This window comes from Loxodonta africana, chromosome 8, assembly GCF_030014295.1.
Source record: "Loxodonta africana isolate mLoxAfr1 chromosome 8, mLoxAfr1.hap2, whole genome shotgun sequence".
In the NCBI taxonomy this organism is placed as follows: domain Eukaryota; kingdom Metazoa; phylum Chordata; class Mammalia; order Proboscidea; family Elephantidae; genus Loxodonta; species Loxodonta africana.
In genome coordinates this window covers 41,268,485-41,296,129 of record NC_087349.1, presented here as the reverse complement: position 1 = coordinate 41,296,129, position 27,645 = coordinate 41,268,485, and the positions used below count along the sequence as shown (strand labels likewise).

The 27,645-nt window shown below is 41.4% G+C and overlaps 1 protein-coding gene across 1 annotated transcript in view; it reads right to left on the bottom strand.

Moving 5' to 3' along the window:
- Nucleotides 1–27,645, bottom strand: part of LAMB4 (laminin subunit beta 4) — a 107,492-nt gene that overhangs the window by 41,623 nt on the left and 38,224 nt on the right. The window contains 6 exon segments of the mRNA XM_064290398.1: nucleotides 713–856; nucleotides 2,847–3,024; nucleotides 11,475–11,595; nucleotides 12,400–12,515; nucleotides 14,211–14,305; nucleotides 14,308–14,395. Coding sequence (XP_064146468.1) covers nucleotides 713–856; nucleotides 2,847–3,024; nucleotides 11,475–11,595; nucleotides 12,400–12,515; nucleotides 14,211–14,305; nucleotides 14,308–14,395 — 742 coding nt within the window.

The following is a 27,645-nucleotide window of genomic DNA, read 5'->3' as shown; positions in this document are numbered from 1 at the left end:
TTTAACGCTGCAGACAGATGACCATGTACTCTCAACAGGACAGCCGCGAGGCCTAAACGATCAACTCTGAACGAAGCCCAACTACATCCTTATTAGTGGGTGGCTTATAAAATGAGTTCCCAGGCTGTCTGCAATCCCAGCATCAGGGAGGTGGCAATAGTGTCGCCCTCTTTCTCGGCCTCCCAATCTCATCCTTGCTTTAGCCTTTCTGGCCACAGGGGTTACGTGACAGATAATAAGGCTGGGTTTGCGTCCCCACACTTTACTGACTCTGACCCAGAGTCGGAGTAGAACTGTGCTCCACGGAGTTTTCAATGGCTGATTTTTCACAAGTAGATCACCAAGGCTGTCTTCGGAGGCAGCTCTGGGTGGACTAGAACTTTCATCCTCTCAATTAGTAGCCAAGTGCATTAACTGGGGCTCCTTACCCTGGAGTACAATCCATTCCATATCGACTGTAAACTTCCAGAAGGAAAGGACCGTGTTTTGTTCATCACTCATGGTACCTAATAGAGCTCTGTGCACGGTCAGTGGCCATTGAATGGGTGACTAAAGTACAGTAGAAAAAAATTCCAGTACATTTTATCAACGTAGACAGTGAATGATGTAGGCAAATTTCCGTAAGCCCCTCCCTTTTAAACTCCTCACATCGCTTTGCCTGCCTTCAAACTCCCAGGGTGTGTTTTCCCTGCATCTGTTTATCCGTACGTACAGCGACAACCGTGATGGCCCAGGCCGTAGCTTCCCGCTGAGCACCTGTCACAGCAGCGCCCCTCCACACCAGGTCTACACTGGCACTGGCCTCCGAGGCGGCTGCAGCTGGCCCCAACTGAGCCCTGGGGATGACACTTGCAAGCTGCAGAGAACAAAGCAACCAGTTAGAGGTGAAGGAAGTGGGAGAGTGCCTCATCCTGTTAGTGGTTGTAGTTCTCCTCCCTTTCATTTGGTACCTCTCTAATCCTTAAATATCCTCATTTGTTAAAAGGAGATAATAATATGATCTGCCCCGTGGTATTGTCGTAAGGATTAAATGTGTGTTGACTTTGAAGTACTTGGAACGGTGCTTGGCACATAGTGAATCACCCAACAAACATAACTATCTAAGTTAATGAAAGACTTAAATAAATTGTTTTAATTATTCTTATTGGCATTATTATGACTTCTATTGCTGATGTTCTACATTGCACTCTACTCTGCTGGGGTATACCTGCTGTTTGTTTGTTTTTAATTGAGGTAAAATGCCTATAACAAAACATTTACCATTTTAATCATTTTTAAGTGTGTGATTTGGTGACATTAATTACATTCACCATGTTATGCAACCATCATCACTATTAATTTTCAAACATTTTTCGTTACCCTATATAGAAACTCAGTAACCCTTAAGTAATAACTCCTAGTCTGCCCACTTTCTAAATACTGGTAAGCACTAATAAACTTTTGTCTCTACCCATTTGACTATTCTAGATACTTCATATATGTGGGATCGTATAATAATTGTCTTTTTGTGTCTGATTTATTTTATTCAGCATAATGTTTTCATGGTTTATCTATGTTGTCACATGTATCAGAACCTCATTTCTCTTTATGGCTGAATAATATTCCATTGTATGGATATACCACAATTTGTTTACCTATTCATCTGTTGAAGAACACTTGGGTTGTTTCCACCTTTTGGCTACTGTGAATAATGCTGCAAAAAAATTACAAGTATCTCTTCGAGTCCCTGCTTTCAAGACTTTTGAGTTTATAGCTAGGAGTGGAGCTGCTGGGTCATATGGTAATTCTGTGTTTAACGTTTTGAGAAACTGCCAAATTGTTTTCCACAGCGGTTGTACCATTTTCTATTCCCACCAGTAATACAGCATGGTTCATATTTCCTCAACTCCTAGCCAGCACTCATTAATTTTACTACCTACCAGTTTTTGATTTCCCCTATTTCATATCTTTCATGAGATTATGGGCAGCCTTAATTCATAACCCTATAGCAAAATGGAAAAAGCATTTGTCTAAAACTCAGGAAGCCCAAGCTCTCATTTTAACTGTCACTCTATAGCCGTGAGTCTCAAACGGGATGAGGGGTGTAATTTTGCCCCCTATGCAGGGATGGATTACCCGATACGCAAGATATGCACGGGCTTACTGGTGTTTATTTACCCATCTGTAGTGTACAATTTCACCACAACTTTTTGTTCAGCTGAAATCGTGCACTACAGATTAGTGAGTAAACACAATTAAGCCTGTGTGTGCCTTGCTTGCTGTAAACCGGTACGTAGCATGCTTACTGGTTAATTAGCACCCGCCCCTACGGGACAAGTGGCAGGAAGGGGTTCAGCTGGTATCAGGTGGGTAGAGGGCATGCTAAACATTCAATAATGCACAAGACCATGCCCACCCTAGAACACATAATTGTCCAGCCAACAATATCAATAGTCCCGAGGTAGAGAAACCATGCTTGATAGCTAAGTGACACAGGTAAGTCATAATATCTTCGAATTCTAATTCTCTCATTTATTAAGTCAAGGTTTTGGGAAGAAAGAGATAGTTCACAGTTCATTTCAGCCCCCAAATTCCAGGATTCCATACGTATTTTTTAGGACCATTTTTCCAGCAGCCTAGGTTTCCATTGCTACTGTGGGCTTTCACTTTTATACACTTAACCGTACTGTGAATTATGATTCCAACACATCGACAGGCTGCTCTGTGTATCTAGTCATTGGGTGTTGGATATTTAAATTGGTTGTGTGGAGCGGATGCTAAAATAAATTAAATCAATTTGCCCACGTTCTAAAAAGCATTTGTACAGACTGCAGTGCTTCAGTAGGGGCCGTTAGACTGATACTCACCCACGGCCCCATTGTGTAGCTTAGCAGACACGCTGGCTATAAGTCTTTCACATGCATCAGGGAGCACTTGAGGTCCCATTTTAGAGCAAATTTCAACACAGTTGTATAGCTGATACTCATCTAAGTCCTGTTTGCTGCAGAAATTCTCCAAAGAATTGATCTGGGGAATAAGACCAAGCTTTTGAAATAATGAGAAAAGAAGACATATCATCATAACAGTCTGATATTCAAGATTGTAGTAACAAAAGAAAAATAACATTTGTGATCTATGAGAATCACGGTTCAAAAGAGACTCAATCCAATCCTTTAAGTTGCTGAGGACTACAGATTTTAAGACTTGCAATTTATTTAAGAAGTCTTTAACCAAATATTCGGAGCTCTGGTGGCACAGTGGTTAAAAGCTATGGCTGCTAACCAAGAGAGAAATTCAAATCCACCAGCTGCTCCTTTGAAACCCTATGGGGAAGTTCTACTTCGTTCTTCAGGGTCGCTGTGAGTCAGAATTAACTCAATGGCAACGTTTTTTTTTTTTTAACTTAAAATTCACATTTATTGACTTATGATAAAGAAAGTAAAATAAGCCTTTTTTTTTCTTACTGTCATTATTATTATATTTTCACTTGCTGATAAATTTGTCTAGATTTGAAAGACTTTTAAGTAGGCTGTTTGTGATAAATTAAAAAAATATGACTTAGTGCATCCCAAAGCATTATTTTGGAACTCTAATGCCACAAAATTCTTTAAAAAGTTTTGTTTTTTTCAATTACATATGGACAGTGGTGTTCTCTATCTATGTTGCTGTTGTTAGTTGCTGTGGAATCGATTCCAACTGGGACTTCGGACTGGTTCTGCCTGGTTCAGTCATGGCTGAGGAAGTGAAACTGGAATGGATCTGAATTTTAAAAATTTGGGTGAAATGGAATGATAACTGGGAGGGGAAAAATTATGGGTCGAAGCCCTGCTAGAAACCGAATCTACCTCTTAGAAAACTGTGAAAGGATACAACGCAGATGCACACTTTCCCTGATATTAAACTACGTAGGTATCCCCTTGTTCTATTGGAACAACTGCCTCTTGGTCCATGCATGGGTTCTGCATGAGCACAATTAAGTGTTCTGGAATTCTTATTCTGTGCAATGTTATTCATAATTTTTCATGATCCACACAGTTGAATGCCTTTTTGTAGTCTGTAAAACATACGTAAACATTTTTCTGGTGTTCTCTGCTTTTAGCCAAGATCCATCTGACATCAGTAATGATATCCCTCGTTCCAAGTCCTCTTCTGAATCTGGCTTGAATACCTGGCAGTTCCCTGTCGATGTACTGCTGCAACCATTTTTTAATTATCTTCAGCAAAATTTTACTTGCGTGTTATTAATAATATTGTTCTACAATTTCCTCATTCTATTGGATCACCTTTCTTTGGAATGGGCACAAAAATGGATTCCTTCCAGTTGGTTGACCAGGTAGCTGTCTTCCAAATTTCTTGGCATAGGTGAGTGATCATTTCCCAGCATTGCATCCATTTGTCGAAACATCTCTATTGGTATTCGGACAATTCCTGAAGCCTTGTTTTTCACCAATGCCTTCAGTGCAGCTTGGACTTCTTCCTTCAGTGCCATCAGTTCTTGATCATATGCTACCTTCTAAAATGGCCAAACATTGACCAATGCTTTTCGATGCCGTATGTTCCCTCCAACTTCTTTTGATGGTGTGTCATTCAACATTTTGCCCATAGAATCCTTTAATATTGCAACTTAGTCATAGTGATCTTTTCAAATGCAGCTTGTTTAGATATCCCCTTCTTCAGTACTTTCAATGGCTTCCAATTGCCTCAGGGTAAAATTTAAGCTTCATCTCATTGTGCTACTCCCTCCTCCTCAACCCAGGATTCTTCTAGGGGAGGTACTGCCCTGCTATGGGGCATTTTGGAAATGTGTAGGGGTGGTTTTGGCTGTCACAGTGATTGGGTGGGGTGTGTTACTGGTATTTAGTGGGTGAGGGCCAGAAATGTTAGACATTATGCAATGCTCAGAGCAATTTCACAAAATGGAAAATCATCCATGTCCCCTACAGCTTTCGAATGTTCTATTGAACATCGATGAAGGAAAAAACCCTGTTTATAATGATTTAACTGTACATTTTTTAAACACATGAACATAAACTATCTTTCAGATAGCTTTTATACCAACTGAATTTTCTAGGGATACAATTGCCATGTAAGTCAAGAGAAGTCTATATTTTGTTTTGAACTTTACCAAGATACATTTATTATTTTGGAAAATTGTATTACCAGTGGTGATGCAGCTCAAGATATTTGAGTCATCAATGCAATACCCTTGCTTTCCTGGTTGTCTCGTATATAGTGATTCCATGTACATGATCATCTTTCTACTTCATTATGTCCTCTCCTGTATTCATGCCTGTGCATATACGTAATGAGATACCCGTTATTTCTTCATAAATTACTTTCCTTTTATTCCTCTTTTATATTAATATTAGTGCATCGCACTGATATTTTTGGAAGTTATATGTGCAGACAAACTATAATGCCTATGAATTCTATTTCACAATAGCAAAGGCTACAGTGAAATATTTGTAATAAAAAGGGGAGGCTGGGTTGGATGAAGTTGAGACTCATTACTTGGGCCACACTGAACTCTTCACGCTCTGTCTCCACACCAAAAAAAAAAAAAACAGTTGCCATGGTGTCTAATGTGACTCATGTGACCCCATGTGCGTCAGAGTAGAATTGTGCTCTACAGGTTTTTCAATGGCTGCTTTTTTTTTTTTTTAATTGTGCTTTAAGTGAAAGTTTATAAATCAAGTCAGTCTCTCATACAAAAACTTATACACACCTTGCTATGTACTCCTAGCTGCCCTCCCCCTAAAGAGACAGCACACTCCTCCTCTCTGTGTCCATTCAACAAAATCCTGTCCCCCTCAGCCTTCTCATCTCCCCTCCAGACAGGAGTTGCCCACTTAGTCTCATGCGTCTACTTGAGCCAAGAAACTCACTCCTCACCAGTATCATTTTATGTCTTATAATCCAGTCCAATCCCTGTTTGAAGAGTTGGGTTTGGGAATGGTTCCAGTCTTGAGCTAACAGAGGGTTTGGGGGCCATGACCTCTGGGGTCCCCCTAGTCTCAGTCAGACCATTAAGTCTGGTCTTTTTATGAGAATTTGAGATCTGCATCCCACTGTTCTTCTGCTCCATCAGGGATTCACTGTTGTGTTCTCTGTCAGGACAGTGATCGGTAGTAGCTGGGCACCATCTACTTCTTCCGGTCTCAGGCTGATGTACTCTTTGGTTTATGTGGCCCTTTCTGTCTCTTGGGCTCATCTTTACCTTATGTCTTTGGTGTTCTTCATTCTCCTTTGCTTCAGGTGTGTTGAGACCAGTTGGTGCATCTTAGATGGCTGCTTGCAAGCGTTGAAGACCCCAGATGCCACTCACCAAAGTCAGATGGAATGTTTTCTTAATACATTTTGTTATGCCAATTGACCTAGATATCCCCTGAAACCACTACGTCACCAGGGTTTCCAAAGAACTACTTTAGGTGAAAGGAAAGACAGCACACGATACAAGGGAGGTCAGTACAACTGGACTAAACCAAAAGATAAGAAGTTTCCTGAATGCAACCAAATGCTTCAAAGGCCAAAATAACAGTGCTACGGCTGCTAACCAAAGGGTCAGCAGTTCAAATCTGCCAGGTGCTCCTTGGAAACTCTATGGGGCAGCTCTACTCTGTCCTGTAGGGTCGATATGAGTTGGAATCGACTCGATGGCACTGGGTTTTTAAAAAATAGTTCTTGGGTACTATCTAATTAGTGAATAACTCTCTCCCTCCCTCCCCACCCTCATAACCATCAAGGAATATTTTCTTCTGTGTTTAAACTTTTTCTTGAGTTCTTATAATAGTAGTCTTATACAATATTTGTCCTTTTGCAACTGACTAATTTCACTTAGCATAATGCCTTTCATATTCTTCCACATTCTGAGATGCCTCATGGATTCATCATTGTTCTTAATGTGTAGAATTCCATTATGTGAATATACCATCATTTATTTATCCATTCATCTGTTAATGGGCACTTTGGTGGCTTCCATCTTTTTGCTATTGTAAACAGTGCTGCAATGAACATGGGTGTGCATATAACTGTTTGTGTGAGGGCTCTTATTTCTCTAGGATATATTCCAAGGAGTAGGATTGCTGGATCATGTAGTAGTTCTATTTCTAGCTTTTTAAGAAAGCACCAAATCAATTTCCAAAGTGGTTGTACCATTTTATGCTCCCATTAGCAGTGTATAAATTCAATGGCTGCTTTTTTGGAAGTAGATTCCCAGGCCTTTCTTCCAAGGCACCTCAGTATGCACTTAAACCTCCCACTTTTCCTTAGCAGCTGAGTGTCTTAACCATTTGTACCACCTAGGGGCTCCATCTCCACACTGGGTCTTTGATACTCTTGTGCCTCATTTACCCTCCTCCTTTGTTGGCCAAGTCTGGGCTCAGATTAGATGTCATCTCCTCTAGGAGGCCTTCAGCGATGCCTGGTCCATGTGCAGAGACCTGCTGTAGCACCCAGCACCTCTCATACCTTGCTGTCTTTGACTATTTAATGGTCTGCATCTCTTCTTTGGACAGTAAGCCCCAGGATGGTAGGGATGATGCTTGTCTTGTTTATACCAATGCCTGCCAATGTCTAACTTACAGTAAGTACTTAATAAAAATTTGTTTTATAAAGAAGTGTATACATTTCTACTATTGTATCTTTAAGTGAATACTAAAATTAATCTGTATTCTCCAAACACAGGCCAAGCGGGGGAGGAGGTGTAGAAGAAAGCCAGATGGGATAGGGCTGGGGTGAGGCAGCCCATCAGGGATTAATTATTTACAGCTGCTGGTCTGAGCCGGTTTAGAATTGGCCACCCTGGAATCAAGCAGATGAAGCAGATGACAAAGGTCCCTGTCAGCTGTGGGATTTTGTGATGCCATGACTCACTCTCCTAGAAACTCCCAAGGACTTTTTGTTACCAAGTATGGTTCATCCCACAGTTTAAAAGAAGAATGGCAGTTTTATATTCTAGATTACAAAATGAAATGTGTTTAGAGTAAAGATTATATTCTAGAAGATAATACACGTTTGACTCTAAACACATTTTTGTGGAAGCACGTGTCATATAATCAGGGTGAATGAAAACAAATTTAAACCGTCTAAGTATGTTTGCCAAACAAAGGCATTTGTGCAGAGGGAGCTTCCAGGGTTGAACAAAGGTTTCATCTGGTTTTCTTGGCAACGCATCCTGATCTTAGATGTAATGGTTAATCCAGCCTACAGAGAAGAAAGAACTCTGAAAGGGCCACATCCTAAACAGTCAAGTCCCTTCCCAGAGCTGCAAAATTGGTGGTGTGGAATTAGCCACATTAATCTGCAATAATAAAATGTCTAGTGACTTCCCCTGACCAAACATCCCAGCTCAGGGGCTACAGTGGACATTGTTGGTGGCCTGCCCAGGTCCTTTCTGGTAGGCTGGTGCACCATCCTCCAGCTGCCGTGAGCATTGCCTGCTAGAGGTTCATAGCTGTACTGCTCTCCAGAAAATTTCTGTGTCCTTCTCCAGAAAATTGGACTCAGCCACCTTGTCCAGGAATGTATTCACTCCCTGACTGTATGTGTGTGTGAGCCTACAGCCAGTGGCTTGGGCACATGAAAGCCCAGCCCTCTGCCTCAAATCAAACCAAACCTATTGCTATCGAGTTGATTCCTACTCATATAGTGACCCTGTAGGACAGAGTATAACTGCCCCATAGGGTTTCCAAGGCTGTAATCTTTCTCCTGAGGTGCAGCTGGTGGGTTCCAAACCACCAGCTTTTCAGTTAGCAGCCAAGAGCTTAGTGACTGCTCCACTAGGTTTGCCTTCTCTGCCTCAAAGTGGGATGGATTCTGCGGTACAATCCTGCTCTGTTTTACTTCAGTGGAGACCACACTCTTGCTTGGTTTCTTCCTTCCCCTGCCCCATCCTATTCCTCTCACTGCTCCAGGGAGCGTGCCTTCCGTAAATCACATGCACCCGAGCCCCTGTCTCAGTTTCTGCTTCCAGAAAATCTGACCTAAAACAGGGACTTAGGGCCTCTTCTGAGGTTCTGAGAGTTTGCCAGTATCTGTTTGCTCCCTTAATTTTTATTCAGGCTTCGGGGTTTCCCATAACTACATGCAAGAGAATGATTGCAAGAGGATCAAATAGATACGTTTTGAATTTAATTTCAAATCATCCACTTAATTTTTGCATCTATCAAGCATCTTTGCAATGTTCTTTTTTTTTTTTTTTTAAACATGCATGTCATCTGTATCAGGCTGAAAATTCTCGTAAGGCAGGAACCATGTTTTACACCCCAGGAGCCAGCACAGTTCCTGACCCATACATATTCAGTGACTGGATGATGAATGGATAATTTGGATGGATTCATTTAATACAGACAGCAACAGGTATAATCTTTGAGTTCAGTAAGATTAGGATATGGAGCATATTTTTGTTGTTAGGTGCCTTTGAGTTGGTTTCAACTCATATAGTGACCTTACATACAGCAGAGGAAAACACTGCCCAGTCCTGCATCATCCTCACGAGCATTGTTATCCTTGAGTGCGTGGTTACAGCGACTGTGTCACTCCATCTTATTGAGGGTCTTCCTCTTTTTCTCTGTCCCTCTTATAAATTTGAGTTTGACTATTATTATTATTCTAATAACATTCCTTAGTGACCCAGGACTTCCGTATTTTCTCCCTTTGCCATTCTTTACTCTGCTTGGGTTCCCAGCCTTTAGTATTTTTGCCCATGAATTAAATCTGTTGGCTTAGATTTTCTTCCTTTTGCAACTGCTATGTTGCTTTACGGGCACAGTTCTATTTAAAGTTCCTCTGCAGAGATCAATCGTATGGACAGGAAAATAATGATGATTTAAATCTCCCATTCGGAAGTTTATTTTCTACTTCATTTAATATGATAGATTCTCACCACAACTCTTACACAATCCTTCGGGCTGCAGGATTTAGACTACCTTGGCTAGGGCTGCCAGATAAAATACAGAGTGCTATATCAAAGTACCAGGGTATAAATTTTAAAAGTTTGATGGTGAAAAATTAAATTCAGAAGACGCAATTCACCAAACATGGAAATACAGCTAATTAATTCGGGGTTGGCAGACTTCTTTTTGTCAAGGATCAGATAAATATTTTAGGCTTTGTGGGCCATATGATCTCTGTTGCAATTACTCAACTCTGCCTTTGCAGCTCAAAAGCAGCCACAGATAACACATAAACCAATGGGCATAACTGTGTTCCAATAAAACTTTGTAGGACCTTAGTTTGTGAATTCCTTAGTTTGTGAATTAAGTCATGATATTAAGAGATTCTCACAAATATTCAAAAATACAATAAAAAAGCAGTTTGATTTTTTAATCCATAAAATTAAAAAAAACTCTTACACAATTTTCTATCATTTTGCTAATGGTAAGATGCAGCTGTACTTCCATACATCTTGACCCTGAAAGTTAATTGGTCAATACCTTCCAGAAAATAATTTGGCAAGTTATATCAAGAGTCATGAAACTTTGGGTAAAATAAACATTTAAAAATATGTACCAAATATACATTGTAGTGAAAATAGAAGCAACTCAAATAATAACAATTAGGGGAATAGATAAGTAAATTAAGTGAATTTACTCAATATCCGAACTCTACCTAGTGACAAGCCTGGACCTGTCAGACTGCACAGAGCAAGCGGTTTGGAAGAAACTCCCGTGGCTCAACATTGAGAGTGGAAGAAATGGAAAGAAGCTACTCAAGGAAACATTATGAATGGGTTCTAAAAATGATAGCACTGCATAGCAACATAAGAAAATGCATGACATAACGTAAAGTGAAAAAATCCGTATATGCAATTAGATGAGCATCTTGACTATAATAACATAAAATTATATTGTCTATAAATGGGAACTAGAAAATGATAATAATTAAAGTGGTGGCATTTCTTTCTCAAACTTTCTGTAATGTTAGTACAATGTTGTGTGGCTCAGAGAAGGTAGTCTGGCTCTGATTCCCGACTCCTCACTCCCTAGCTCCCTGTACCTCAGTTCAGTCATCTGTAAAATGGGGATAATGAGAGTACTTTCCACACAGGATTGTTGTGAAGATGAAATGACATAATGTGTAAAAATACTTCAAACCGTTACTGGCACATAGTATTAGATAAGATTTGCAATTGCTATTAGGTAATATTTATAACTAGATAAACAACAACAAAAAAAACCAAACGCATTGCCATCAGGTCAATTCTGACTCATAGCAACCCTATATGACAGAGTAGAACTGCCCCATAGGGTTTCCAAAGCTGTAATCTTTAGGGCCACATCTTTTTCCTGAGGAGTGGTGGGTCTGAACTGCCAACCTTTCAGTTAGCAGCTGAGCATTGAATCGCTGTGCCAACAGAGCTCCTTGCTATAAGTAGATAGTCACTAATTTTTATAACTAAACAAATATATTTGTATTTTTCAAAAGGCATTTCTCCAGAGAGAGCATACTGGAGTTCGGGGTAGAAGGAAGCACCCACAAAACTCTGTGGTACTTACAGAATCAACCAGGATATGTGAATGAGCTTGGGACTCTCCTTCCAAAGGCTGAGAAAAGTAGACATCTATGGAATATTGCACATCTGGTTCTAAACAGATCGGTGTGGGAAGCAGCATGATTCTGTATTAACATAAAAAAAAAAACTCAAATTTATAGTCAGAAGTACAGTTATATAACCTAAATGGCCAGAGCATTTTACAGTGTTCTACTTGTGCTGTGAAGTAGGCTCCACTGTGGGGCCGAGGCCAGGGTGAGGTGAGACCAGCATGGGTGGGTTGGCTGGATGGTAAACTCATGCTCAGATTCTCCATGGCTCTTCCATAAGATTGTGCCAAACAGCAAAGCTTTAGAAACTGTCGACCATGAGTTGTCATGGCAGCTCCAAGAAAAGGATGGGATAGATGTCCTTCCTCCTATTTGTCAGGCTAATATCAACAAGGTCTCTGTTTTGTTTTGCTACAAATCTCTGAGGAGGCAAAATTAATGGCATCAAAATTAATAGCTTTTTGCCTCATAGACTCTCAGCTGTTTGAGATAACTCAAGCTAAATATTTTATTCTTATTCTTGTAGCATTTCACTTTCTTACATTTCAAGGTCGACTGGGAAATGGAAAAGAAACTTTCAAGATTTAGGGACAGGAATCTGGGTTGGAATCCTGGTTCTGTTCCACACTAGTAGTAGACTTGGGCAAGTCATTTAAATATTCTCCTCTATTTCCCCCTTACCAGTTGAAGATAATACCTACCTTATAAAAAAGATTAAATGTGATATTAAATATAAGCATAGTTGAGCACACAACAAGCACTCAGTAAATGTTATAGTCCTCTTCAATACATCCCTTCTCCCACTTAGTTCCAGGATATAAATTATTGATGAATAATTCTAAGAAACCATCGATGTTTGAGGAAAGGTCCCAAGCGTACCTGACAGCCGCTGGTAAAGCAGAAGACAGGGGCTTTGCTTGTGGGGTCTTGCGTGTGCAGTGCTGCCTCCCTCCATGGGGATTAACTGCAATCTGGACAGCCCAGTCAGTGGCAGACTAGATGGGCATCAAATAAAAGCATGTCACTTTTAGTAAAAGTGTGTAAGGACGTAGGAACCTGCTCTGAACACACACACACACACACAAACACACAGAGTGGATGGTACTTGGAATTGAATTTGTAAACTTTAGTCCATTTGGAGAGCCCTGGTCTTGCACTGGTTAAGAGCTCAGCCACGAACCAAAAGACTGGCAGTTTGAATCTACTAGCCGATCCTTGGAAACTCTGTGGGGCAGTTCTACTCTGTCCTGTAGGGTCACTACGAGTTGGAATCAACTCCACAGCTGTGGGTTTTTTTGTTTTAGTCTAGAATTTTGGGGTTGAAAGAGGTCTTAGAGGTTCACTTTCAAGTCCAGTTCTCTGGGGTCTGAATTGTGATCCAGGTAGAAAGAATATTGTTCCTGGCTATAGCTATAGCTTGTGGGCCTGGAAAAACCCTGACACTCCTGAGAGGTCTAATCTATAACTCTTTGCCCAAGGAGTCAATTAATCCATCATTTCCCTGGATCACAGAACAAAGAATGATAATTTGGAATCTTCTTTCTCTTGGATATACTCTGGAAGTTTTATAATTTAGAAAAGCTTTTCAAGCTGTTATATATGTGTTCTCCTTACTGAAAAAAACAAAAACCAAACCCACTGCCGTCGGGTCAATTCCAACTCACAGTGACCCTATAAGACAGAGTAGAGCTGCACCACAGGGTTTCCAAGGCTGTGAATCTTCACAGAAGCAGACTGCCACGTCTTTCTCCTGTGGAGCCACTGGTGGGTTCCAACCGCCCACCTTTCAGTTCGCAGCCAAGCGCTTAACACCTGTGCTACTGGGGCGCCTTGTTTTCTCTACAGATACGTTAATACATTTTTCTTTTTTAAATGACTTTCTTGTCATATTCACCAGGTTAAAATTCACTGAAGTCCCTTGGCTTTCATTTGTGAGAAACAGAGTGGTGTCATAGCAAGAGTTCCCAAGTGGATCGCAGCTCTGGTCCTGTGACACACAGGGAGCCCTCCAGAATGTGGTTCTCAGGGGGCTGCAGGGGCTCTAAAACTCTTCACCCCAAGCCACATACAATACTTTTCACGGGAGATGGTTCATGGCTTATTGGCTTATCAAAAGGGTGAGTGTTCAAAGAGAAGGTTATGACTACTGCTCTAGATCCAGCATTTTTTTGATTTGTTTTCTATACTGTCTCAGATATTTCTAAAAAGGAGGGAGAGGAGATTGCATGGTAGTGGCAGCCTAGAGGAGCAGACTGCTTGTAGTCTTTCTCTTACTGCAGGGTAAAATCTAAATGCAAATAATGCCTCTTCTGCAACCTTATGAGTCTGCATCTCTGCACTTGTGTTGGTTTATTACATTTTTAGAATAAAAAGTCCCAGGAGGACAGGATTTGTGTTATTTCAGTTGTTTATGGTTCTTATACAAACACTAGTCCTGAAACCTAGTACCTTAATACATTCTTCCAATTTTAGCTTCTCTCTATGGGATAAAGTGTGTGTGCATATGGCTAACTGTGTTGCTTCAATAGCTTTAAGAAGATCTTTAGTTTATAATGCTTTCCACATGTTCTACTTTTTTAGCAAATCATTTTATGATGAACCCATCTCACAAGGCTGAAATGGAAACATGTAGTTCGAAACGTCGTTCTGTTAGCTTTTTACCACCGAAGAAGCTGGGAGTTAAAGGATACCTGAGTTTCATAGTGAATGACGATAGTGAAGTCCACGGGAAAAGGAACGTTGTTGACAGCAAATCTCAAACCAGCCCCAGGGAGAACCCTGGCAATCCAGGGCCAGTCCATGTATGAGGGTTCCCAGGAACTGGCTCTGCGAGAACGATGTGAACAGCAGGTGCCTGGCCAAAAATCACCGAGCCCTGAAATGAGAGAGAATGTACATAGCTTTGCCTGTAGTCAAGGCCTGGAAGAATTCAGGAAAAAATGTATTTCCTGATGTGCATATGATCCATCTGGGCCACGGATAAAGTATTCCATCTGGGATACAGCCCAGAATCCTGCTGAGAACAAAGTGCTGAAACCGCAGCTTTGGGACGTATGTTACTGCAGAGAACGCTTGTGTTAAAAGCAGCGCCGTTTTAGTTTGAAGTACCCCACGTGCTAATGAGCTGAACACATTCCACACCGATGACCTTGGAGTTCTGGCCAAAATATGGAGGGAAAGAGAATATTCCCACGCCTACTTCATGGATTTTGCATAATGGCGCTTGACTATGAGAAAATCCACCTGGATTTATTTCTTAGGTATTCCTTTCATGCAAACATGAGAAATGTCTCTTCTTCTATCTGCTTGAGGTATGTCAAGCACAAAACTTCTATCCCACATCTGATTGATTAGAATCGCCCACGGTCTCGGTACTGGATGTCAGCCTTTGGCCATCTGGATCCCGTAGATAATACCTCTTTAATTGTTTTTGCAACTGCCTCTCTTGCGCTCACAGCCTCCACCCTCATTCCAACTCTTGTTCCTTTTTGCCTGAATTGCTGCAATAGCCCCTTGGCTATTCCCCACACTCTCTCCTTTGTCCAATATACGTTACAGATCATTGCCAACGACGCGTTACAAACTCTTCCAGCAGCCAACGGGATGACGCCCAATTTACTTAGCCTGGAGTTCAAGTTGCTCTGGGATTTACCCCAAACTGCCCTTCATTTGGTAAATGTTTATTTAGTAACAATTACAAGCCAGGCTTTGGATTAGGGATGCAACAGTGAACAGGACAGAGCCTCCACCACAGAGGAGTTCAGCGTCTTGCAGTGGAGTCAGAAATGTATATGTTAACTACACCACCGGGCTAGGTTTTAATAACCCCAAAGCAGTCGCCATCGAGTCTGACTCAGGACAAGCCCATGTGTGCAGAGTAGAACTGCCCCATAGGGTTTTCAGAAGCAGATCACCAGGCATTTCTTCGGAGGTGCCTCTGGGGGGATTCTAACTGCCAACCTTTTGGTTAGTAGTCGAGCACTTTAACTTTTTGTGCCACCTGAAGAATATGTAAAATTATTTACATGTGATGTTTTTCAAACATTTAAAAAATGCCATCAAGATTGCAGTAGACACTGTAGGGGCCCCTCCCAGGTCCCCTTTACCTGGTTGGTGCACCCATTCCGCAGGTGGTGCGTGTGTGGCTGCTAACAGCTCACAATTACCTGCTTTTCTGGAGAACTGCCCTCCTGGGCCACCCACCCTTGACTCAGGATAGCTGGCAGCCAACTGTTGACTGATTTGAGGGCATAAAAGGCTGGCACTGTGTCTCCCAGGCAGACAACTCTGCCTGCAATTTATGCTCCTGAGCTCCCCCATGATTCAAACCAAGGTTTGTTTTACCTAAGACCAGTGTCCTGCTCAGTGGACCAGTTCGTCCATCCAGCAGCTCCTGTGATTGCTGGCAAATGGTTAATACCCTTAGCTGCTAATCAAAAGGCTAGGGGTTCAAGTACACCCAGAGGTGCTGCAGAAGAAAAGACTGGTGCTCTACTTCCAAAAAATCAGCCAATAAAAACCCTGTGGAGCAGAGTTCTACTCTGACACACATGAGGTCATCAGGAGTCGGGATGGAATCAATGGCAACCGGATTAATAGCTGACAAGTGCCCCTTCTCATGAAAATTGTCTTTGGATGATAGGAGCAACCTCACCTGAGAAGTTACATCTGTTCTGGCAGCCCACAGCGGAAGGAAGGTTGATTGATATAGTCATACAATAGACTGGCCCTTGTGCTTCTGAGATTCCCTGGGGGTTAGGCTAAAGCTAGATTTTACTGGAAACGGCATCCTTGCCTCGCTGTTTCTCCTTCCCTGTCCTACTTCCCTCACTCTCATACGGGTTTTTTCTGATGAGTGCTCACTCACTAAAACATATGTGCCCAAATCCCCATCTTAATCTAGGCTTCAAGGGCACCCAACCTAAAAGAGTGACTGTGCGTGCATGTGCACACACACACATACTTGCACATGCTTATACAAAATGGAAATAAAATTTTCACAAAAATATGCCCATATTATATATTCTTCTGTTTTGTTCTAACCTGACCCACTAAATTGATTTTATGATCTGCTTACTAATAGGCATGACCTGCAGCTTAAAAATTACTGATCTGTGGGACTCCAGACATGGAAACAATTCATTACGTCCAGACGGGAGAGCAGAGGGTGTCAGAGGAAGCAACAGGAAAGATAAATCCATATTGGGTCTTCAGGAGAGCTTTTCTAGATGAGTTATTTCAGGTATTCTTAACACATTGTCATGGAAACAGGGGTGGTGATGGTTGTACCGCATTGTGGATGTAATTAATGCCACTAAATTGTACACTGAAAAATGGTTAAAATGGCAGATTTTATGTTACCTATTGGAGCAGGACTGGGCAATGTTTCGTTCTCTTGTACATGGGGTCGCTATGAGACATTTCCAGCCTAAAGAGTCCGAGAAGGCTTCTTTGGGATGTGGTGTGGGAACAGAAACAAGGAGGGAAAGAGCGCAGCTGCAACAATTGGTGTCCACAGACCTCCTGGGAAGGACATCCCCCTTTTAGCCTTCTTTGACCCTTTCAGCTTAAGGCAGATCTCCCAATCTGAGGTCCACGTCACGTTATATGCACTCTTTTTATGACGCTTAACTCCCTCTGCCACGTATTAGTAGTTGGTGTACATGGTTCATCTCCTCTACAGGTCTTGAGGGCAGGTGCCATGTCAAAAAACCAGTTCCTGTGGAGCCGACTCTGTCTCATGGCGACCTCATGTGTGTAAGAGTGGAACTGCTCCATAGGGTCTTCAATGGCTGATTTTTTGGAAGTACATCACCAGGTGCCTCTGGGTGGATCCAAACTGCCAACTTCTTGGTTAGCAGCTGAGGATGCTAACCATTTGCACCCCTCAGGGACTCCCTATTAAATGTAAGGAACTGCTTTAGATACTGGGTTTGTAAGCATGACTGACGATGTCTGCTTTTTTTGCTTCTCTGACATACTCATTTCCAAATACACACATAGAATGCTCAATAAATATATGAGGGAACAAACAGATGAGTAGGCAAACAGACCTAAAGTGGCCCTGGCTCTCAGTGACTAATTGTTGGATGGCTACAAGGCCTTCTGGTCACCTCTGAGCTTCTGAAGCCATTGGTGGCCGGGCCCTGAGGTAGCCGTTGTCTTTCCAGCACTCATGCCAGCACTGACCAACAGCAACCACATTGAAATCAAGAGCGTATTCATAGAACCATCCCCAGGGGACATCAGCAGGTCTCCTTCCTTTTCCAACTAGAAGGACCGTCTCCTCAGCACTATACCTCTTCTTCCTAAAATGACAAGAAATTTGAATTCCCTGTTGCCGACACTCCATCTTTCTAGCATCCAGCTTTCCAGAAATTTTCATTTTGAGAAGGAATAAAGCTTTACCCTAGAGGCTCTAATTACTTTGAATGTGGTTCTTTCTTTCCTGCATTTCTATTTGTGTGGATAATAAGAGCTTACTGTGACAGCGCTTACACGGACCAGGCACAGTTCTAAGAGCTTTCTGTATATTTTTCCTTTCTGACACAGTAGACAATGCCTTTATGAAAATGGTTTACCTCACTCTGCTCCTCAGCACGTATGCTTTGCTTCTGATTTCTTCTCAGTATTATATTTCCTTTGTCAATTATGAACTCATTTCCTTGTTGCTGGAAATAGACATCACAGTCAGGCCAAGCTGTTGCTGATATCTTAAAAAGAAAAGAAAAGGCAGTTTAAGTAATTATGGATTGAGTCATGCCCCTCTAAATTGTGTGTTGGAATCCTAACTCCTACATCTGTGGATTAATCTAATATAATGTAATCACCTTCCATAATGCAAGCTAACATAATGTAATCAATCAGTCATACCAGTGCAGGGTGGATTCAAAACCTAATCACTTCTGAGTTATATAAATGGCAGCGCAGACACAGAAGTGCAAGCATATACTGGGGAAAAGAGATGCCATGTAAGGATCGTCTACAAGCCAGGGAAGCCAAGAACATCCAGAGCTACTAACAAGGAAGGAATCGACACAGCCAAGACCCTCATTTGGACTTTTAGCCTCCAGAACCATGAGCAAATAAATTTCCGTTCTTTAAAGCCCCCCACTGGTGGTATTTCTATTACAGTGGCACAAGAGAACTAAGACAGTAGCCATCAAAAGTTCTGATATCAGATTATACCATAATTTAAAAGATAGTCATGGTTCATATTTAACAGCCATGACTTATTCTGGTGCAGGAAGAAGAAGTGCAGGCAGTTTATACTTTTTTGTTTCTCTGTGAAAAAGGGAAAATTTTGGTGGCCGTAATATCACCAAGCATATATATTTTTTAATTAATTAATAAATTGTTTTTTTAGTGAAAGTTTACAAATCAAGTCAGTCTCTCATACAAAAAGTCATACACACCTTGCTATGTACTCCTAGCTGCTCTCCCCCGATGAGATAGCACATTCCTCCTCTCCATCCTGTATTCTCTGTGTCCATTCAACCAGCTCCTGTCCCCCTCAGCCTTCTCATCTCGCCTCCAGACAGGAGTTGCCAATATAGTCTCATGTGTCTACTTGAGCCAGGAAGCTCACTCCTCACCAGTATCATTATCTATCTTATAGTCCAGTCCATTCCCTGTCTGGAGAGTTGGTTTGGGGAATGGTTCGAATCTTGAGCTAACAAAGGGTCCGGGTACCATGACCTCCAGGGTCTCTCTAGTCTCAGTCAGACCGTTAAGCCTAGTCTTTTTATGAGAATTTGAGATTTGCGTCCCACTGTTCTCCTGCTTCTTCAGGGATTCTCTGTTGTTTTCCCTGTCAGGGCTGTGATCAGTAGTAGCTGGGCACCATCTAGTTCTTCTGGTCTCAGGCTGATGGAGCCTCTGGTTTACGTGGTCCTTTCTGTCCCTTGGGCTCATCTTCACCTTATGTCTTTGGTGTTCTTCATTCTCCTTTGCTCCAGGCAGGTTGAGGCAAATTGATGCATCTTAGATGGCTGCTTGCTAAGCGTTTAAGGCTCCAGATGCCTCTCACCAAAGCACCAAACACATTTTTAGAGGATGTTTTAATAGTGAAAGCCTAAACTGAGAAAATATTTAATTAAATTTTATTCTTATCTGCCAGTTTTGTAGTTTTTTTTTTTTTTAAGGCAAATGTAATGTTTTAATGTGAAATCTCATGAGGAAATTTGAAGAAAATTAACAATAAGCATGGTATAGAGATTCAAAGTTTCATTAGATATTGTAATCAAGACCAACCGCTCTTGGTTCTTACAGTGAGTCTTATAAGTCCCTATGAGAGGTTGTGTTGAGCTGTGTTGGCACAAGCAGTTAAGAGCTCATCTGTGCACTGAAAGGTTGGCAGTTTGAACCCACCCAGTGGCTCCTTGGAAGAAAGACCTGGTGATCTGCTTCTGTGAAGATTCTTGTTATTTTTGTGCACTGTCGAGTCAATTTGGACTCACAGTGACCCTGTATGACAGAGTAAAACTGCACCCAAGGGCTTCCTAGGTTGTAATCTTTACAGAAGCAGATTGCCAGGTCTTTTCTCCCCTGGAGCTAGTTGTGGATTTGAACCACAGACCTTATGGTTAACAGCCGAGTGCTTTAGCCATTGCACCACCACAGCTCCAAGAAAACCCTATGGCTTAGCTCTATTCTGTTGCATGGAGTAGAAAGGAGTCGAAACTATCTCGATGACACCTAACAACAATAACAAAAGTTTACACCAGGATATCCAAATTCCATCAGCCAAACTAAAGCACAGGAATCATAGAGTCATGCAACTCCAGTTTTTGTGGGCTTCTGTTTTTTATCATCTCCTTAGTCTATTCAGCTACTGCTGACCCAGTTGGAATCTCTTAGTGTTCCATGTTTCTGAATTTTCACCGCATTTTGGACACTGAGGTTTGTGTGGCTCCTGTTCCAAATGTTGGTTTTACAAACAAGTTTAATTTTACAGGTACCCTGGTAGCTAAGCAAACAACCCTGTGGTCAACTGTGGCCCCCGTCAGGAGCTCCCGTTATGCCAAACTTTACTATTCAGACTCTCAGCCATGATCTCTGACTAGTTCCTGGACCACACTGTGATAAGGACCCTATGGAAGGGCCACACTGAATTTATGCTTACCCTTTTTTTCTTTCTCACCAATTGTGTTTACCTTAGAACACAAAATTATAAACTAATTTTATACTGAAAGCATATATTATAGAATTAATTTTAACTCATACTATATTAAATTCAATTGAAATAACTTGTGACTTTAAGTCATCTTGTCTCTACAGGTTGTTTCTATAAGAAAATAGACCAGTGCTTCCCACACTGCCTATGAATCACCTGGAGCTCTTGTTAAAATACAGACCCTAATTCAGTGGGCTGGGGCGGGGCCTGAGATCCTCCAGGTCTAATGAGCTCTGGGGGAATGCCAATATTGCTGGTCTTCAGGCCACATTTTGAGTAGCAAGGATATGTGTGTATGTGTATACACATACAAATATAAACATACGTGTTGTTGTGAGTTGTCGCTGAGTCAAATCTAACTCATGGTGACCCTATGTGTATAGAGTAGAACTGCTCCATAGGGTTTTCAAAGCTGTGACCTTTTGGAAGCAGATTGCCAGGCCTACCTTCCAAGGTGCCTCTGAATGAGTTTACAATGCCAATACTTTGACTAGTAGTTGAGTGCTTAAGTGTTTGTGCCACCCAAGGACTCCTAAATGTATGTGTACGTGTGTATATATGCATGTGTGTGTATCTTTCTATGTATGTGTATCTTTCTATGTATGTGTGCATATTATATATACGTATGTGTGTGTGTATTTATAACTCCTTTTGAAGACCCACCAAGAAAATTATAATTCTTCTTAATTCATCGATTTGAGCATTAAAACAATTATTCATAAGATATATGTTCTTGCATTCACTTCCTTTCATATCTCTATCTCCAACTTTTCTCTCTGCTACCTCTTAATTTAGCATCTAGTTTATTCCTGTGTAGGTTATTATAACAGCTTCTTATCTGATATTCCCTTCCATCCAGGCTTCACTTCTGCTGGATAAAGTTTATAAGAATTTCTGAAAACAATCTTCATCACATCATTCCCTTGCTCAGAAAGCTTCAAAGAGTTCTCATTGCCCAAAGAATAAAATTTAGCTTCCTTAGTAGATAGATAGTTGCCGACAAGTTGACTCTAACTCATGGTAACCTTATATACAACAGTATGAAATGTTGCATAGTCCTGAGTCATCCTCATGATCACCAGCATGTTTGTTGCAGCGATTGTGCCAATCCATCTTACCATGGGTCTCCCTCGCCCTCGCTGGCCCTCTGCTTCACCAAACATGATCGTCTCCAGCAATTGATCCCTCCTGATAATGTGTTCAAAGCAAGTGAATCGGACATATATTATGGAATTAGCATTAAGTCATACCACATTAAATTCAATCAAAATAACTCCAGCAATTGGACAGTGTTCTCTTGGGATCCAGAAAGTTTTCATTGGTTATTTTCAGAAGTAGATTACCAGGTCTTTCTTCCTAGCCTGTCTTAGCCTGTAAGTTCTGATGAAACCCGTCCACCATGGGTCACCCTGGTGGTACTTGAAATACCAATGGCATAGCTTCCAGCATCACAGCAACACACAAACCACCACTGTATGACAAATTGACAGATGGCTTCCTTAGTTACCCATTGCTGTGGAGTCAATTCCAACTCATAGTGACCCTATAGAACAGAGTAGAACTGCCCCATAGAGTTTCCAAGAAGTGTCTGGTGGATTTGAACTGCCAACATTTTGGTTAACAACCATAGCCCTTAACCACTATGCCATCAGGGTTGCTGGCTTCCATAGTAGGAGACCCTAATTTTCTTTTTCAAATACTTCTTCCCTATATAAACTACTGGCTCCACCTGAAAACACCAGCCTTATTTCTTTCCTCAGCCTTTGCTTATACTTCTCCTGGCTCGACTGTCATGTCACCTATTCCACCAATTGAAAGACTTATTGTTTTCTGGTCAGGGTCTAAATTATTCTCTGTGTTAAGCCTATCTGTAGGGGTTTATCATGGTTCTGAAATCCTAATACACTTATTGACTGCCTATGTCATATGGCACTGCCCCCATCCTGTCTCATCCCGAGCTATTTATGTAAATATATTAGCCATAGTAGAAACTTCTAGATGGTAGGGGCTAACTTATCCCTTTCTACATCACCTTGAATGCGTAAATTATCGAACAATATCATTAATATAACAAGCAAGTAAAATTTTGCTGAAGATCATTGAAAAGCGGCTGCACCAGTGTATCGACAGAGAACTGCCAGAAATTCAGGCTGGATTCAGAAGAGGACGTGGAGCCAGGGATATTATTGTTGATGTCAATGGGTCCAGGCTGAAAGCAGGGAATACCTGAAAGAAGTTTACCTGTGTTTTATTGACTATGCAAGGGCATGCTGGGAATGACAACTTGAAGAGGAATGGTGTTGCATTCATTGTCAAAAAGGACATTTCAAGATCTTTCCTGAAATACAGAGCTGTCAGTGATAGGATAATATCCATATGCCTACAAGGAAGACCAGTTAATACGACCATTATTCAAATTTACGCACCAACCTCTAAGGCCAAAGGTGAAGAAATAAAAGATTTTTATCAGTTGTTGCAGTCTGAAACTGATTGAACATGCAATCAAGATGCATTTATAATTACTGGTGATTAGAATGTGAAAGCTGGGAATAAAGAAGAAGGATGGGTAGTTGGAATACACGGCCTTGGTGATAGAAACAATGCCAGAGATCGAATGATAGAACTTTGCAAGTCCAATGACTTCTTCATTGCAAATACCTTCTTTCACCAACATAAACAGCGACTATACACATTGACCTCACCAGATGGAACACAAAGGAATCAAATTCACTACATCTGTGGAAAGATACGATGGAAAAGCTCAATATTGTCAGTCAGAACAAGGGCAGGGGCCAACTGTGAACAGACTATCAATTGCTCATATGCAAGTTCAAGCAAGTCCATGAGAGCCAAAACATGACCTTGAGTATATCCCACCTGAATTTAGAGACCATCTCAAGAATAGATTTGATGCGTCGAACGCTAGTGACCAAAGACCAGCTCACTTGTGGAACGACATCAAGGACTTCATACATGAAAAAGCAAGAGGTCATTGAAAAGACGGGAGAGAAAGAAAAGACCAAGAAGGATGTCCAATGAATCTCTGAAACTTGCTTAGGAACGTTGAGCAGCTAAAGCAAAAGGAAGAAATGATGAAGTAAAAGAACTGAACAGAAGATTTCAAAGGACGGCTTGAGAAGACAAAGTAAAGTATTATAATGACATGTGCAAAGAGCTGAAGCTAGAAAACCAAAAGGGAAGAAAATGCACAGCGTTTCTCAAGCTGAAAGAACTGAAGAAAAATTCAAGCCTCGAGTTGCAGTAGTGAAGGATTCTATGGAAAATACTAAACAATGTACGAAGCATCAAAAGAAGATGGAAGGAATACACAGAGTCATTATACCAAAAAAATTAGCCGATGTTCCATGATTTCAAGAGGTAGCGTATGATCAGGAACCGATAGTACTGAAGGAAGAAGTCCAAGCTGCACTGAAGGCACTGGGAAAAAACAAGATGCCAGAAATGGATGGAATACCAGTTGAGATGTTTCAACAAAAGGATGCAGCGCTGGAGGTGCTCACTTGTCTATGCCAAGAAATATGGAAGACAGCTTCTTGGCCAACTGACTGGAAGAGATCCATAATTATGCCTATTCCCAAGAAAGGTGATCCAACCAAATGTGGAAATTATAGGACAGTATCATTAATATTGGAAACCCTGATGATGTAGTGGTTTAGTGCTATGGCTGCTAGCCAAGAGATTGGCAGTTTGAATTTGCCATGTGCTCCTTGGAAACTCTATGGAGTAGTTCTACTCTGTCTTATAGGGTCACTATGAGATGGAATTGACTTGACGGCAGTCGGTTTGGTTTTGGTTTGGGTTTATCATTAATATCACACGCAAGCAAAATTTTGCTGAAGATCATTCAAAAACAGCTGCAGCAATATATTGACAGGAAACTGCCAGAAATTCAAGCTGGTTTCAGAAGAGGATGTGGAACCAGGCATATCATTGGTGATGTCAGATGGATCCTGGCTGAAAGCAGAGAATACCAGAAGGATGTTTACCTGTGTTTTATTGACTATGCAAAGGCATTGGACTGTGTGGATCATAACAAATTATGGATAAAATTGCAAAGAATGAAAATTCCGGAACACTTAATTGTGCTCATGAGAAACCTTTACATAGATCAAGAGGCAGTTGTTCAGACAGAATAAGGGGATACTGATTGGTTTAAAGTCAGGAAAAGTGTTTGTCAAGGTTGTATCCTTTCACCATACGTATTCAATCTGTATGCTGAGCAAACAATCCGAGAAGCTGGACTACATGAAGAAGAACGGGGCATCAGGATTGGAGGAAGACTCATTAACAACCTGCATTATGCAGATGGCACAACCTTGCTTGCTGAAAGTGAAGAGGACTTGAAGCACTTACTAATGAAGATCAAAGACCACAGCCTTCAGTATGGATTACACCTCAACATAAAGAAAACAAAAATCCTCACAACTGGACCAATGAGCAACATCATGATAAATGGAGAAAAGATTGAAGTTGTCAAGGATTTCATTTTACTTGGATCCACAATCAACACGCATGGAAGCAGTAGTCAAGAAATCAAAGGACGCATTGCGTTGGGTAAATCTGCTGCAAAGGACCTCTTTAAAGTGTTGAAGAGCAAAAATGTTACCTTGAAGACTAAGGTGCACCTGACACAAGCCATGGTATTTTCAATTGCGTCATGTGCATGTGAAAGCTGAACAATGAATAAGGAAGACCAAAGAAGAATTGATGCCTTTGAATTGTGGTGTTGGCAAAGAATGTTGAATATACTATGGACTGTGAAAAGAACGAACAAGTCTGTCTTGGAAGAAATACAACCAGAATGCTCCTTAGAAGCAAGGATGGCGAGGCTGTATCTTACATACTTTGGACATGTTGTCAGAAGGGATCGTCCCTGGAGAAGGACATCATACTTGCCAAAGTACAGGGTCAGTGGAAAAGAGGAAGACCTTCAACGAGGTGGACTGACACAGAGGCTACGACAATGAGCTCAAGCATAACAACTATTGTAAGGATGGCTCTGGACCGGTTAGTGTTTAGTCCTGTTGTGTGTAGGGTCACTATGAGTAGGAACTGACTCGACAGCACCTAACAACAACGACAACAACAGCAAAGGCATTTGACTGTGTGGATCATAACAAATTATGGATAACATTGTCAAGAGTGGGAATTCCAGAACACTTAATTGTGCTCATGAAGAACTTGTATATAGATCAAAAGGCAATCGTTCAGACAGAATAAGGAGATACTGTGTGGTTTACAGTCAGGAAAGGTGTGTGTCAGGGTTGTGTCCTTTCACCATACTTATTCAGTCTGTATGCTGAGCAAGTAATCTGAGAAGCTGGACTATATGAAGAAGAATGGGGCGTCAGAATTGGAGGAAGACTCATTTACAACCTGCATTATGCAGATGACCCAACCTTACTTGCTGAGAATGAAGGGGACTTAAAGCACTTACTGATGAACATCAAAGACTCTAGCCTTGAGTATGGATTACACCTCAACATAAAGAAAACAAAAATCCTCACAACTGGACCTAAAAGCAACATAAATGGGGAAAAGATTGAAGTTGTCAAGGATTTCATTTTACTTGGATCCACAATCAATAGCCATGGAAGCAGCAGTCAAGAAATCAAGAGATGCATTGCGCTGGGCAAATCGGCTGCAAAGGATCTCTTAAAAGTGTTGAAAAGCAAAGATGCCACCTTGAAGACTAAAGTGCACCTGACACAAGCCTTGATATTTTCAATCACATCGTATGTGTGTGAAAGCTGGACAAGGGATAAGGAAGGCCGAAGAAGAGCTGATGCCTTTGAATTGTGGTGTTGGTGAAGAATGCTGAATATTCCCTGGACCGCCAGAGGACAAAGAAACCTGTCTTAGAAGAAGAAAAAGCAGAATGCTCCTTAGAAGCAAGGATGGCAAAACTGAGTCTTACATACTTAGGACATGTTGTCAGGAGGGATCAGTCCCTGGAGAAGGACATCATGCTTGGTAAGGTAGAGGGTCAGCGAAAAAGGAGGAAGACCCTCAACAAGATGGACTGACACAGTGGCTGCAACAATGGGCTCAAGCATAATAATGATTGTGAGGATGGCTCAGCACAGGGCAGTGTTTCGCTCTGTGGTACATAGGGTTGCTATGAGTCAGGGTAGACTCGACAGCACCTAACAACAACAATATCACCTTAGCAGGTCTGTATCGCCGGTGTTATACACATGGGTGGGCAACATGTTAAGGGGTTAAGAGCAAGAGTTTTGAAGCCAGATGTGCCAGATGCACCTGGGACTGAGCCCAGGCCCCAATGCCTACTAGCTGTGTGACTTTGGACCAGAACTTCCAGCCAATTTGGAACAGTTCAGGAATTGCTGATGTAAAAGACGGCAGCGTACAAGTTGCATAGCAACCAAATCTATTGCCTGTGGGATTTTGACCCCAGTTTAGGAAACAAACAGCAGTGCCTGCTCTGCCGCCTGCGCTACTTTGAACATGTGTAGCCTCCATAATTCTGCCAATAATCCGAACTTCTGCATCAGGCTCCTGAAATTTTCAGGCCACCATCTTTGAGTAGGGCACTGCTGCTTGATTCCAAAAAAAAAAAAAAATACTGGGGTCAAAATCCCACGAGCAACAGATATGGTTGCTACGCAACATGTATGCTGCCCTCGTTTAAACTGGCAGTTACTGAACATTCCAAACCAGCTCGAAACCCTGCTTTGGGCAAGTTAATTAACTGCTCATGCTTTCCCACATCTGGAAAATGGACGATAATACTTAGGTTGCTTTGAGAGTTAAATGAGAAAATGTACAAAATCTTTAAGCTCGAAGCATTAAATAAATGGAGGTTTTATTAGTAGTAGTATCAGCAGCTGCAACATAGTAAGCACACAATAAGTATTTGTTAAAAGAGTGCACGAATAATTAAATGGTGCCCAATTGAAATCCTCTAT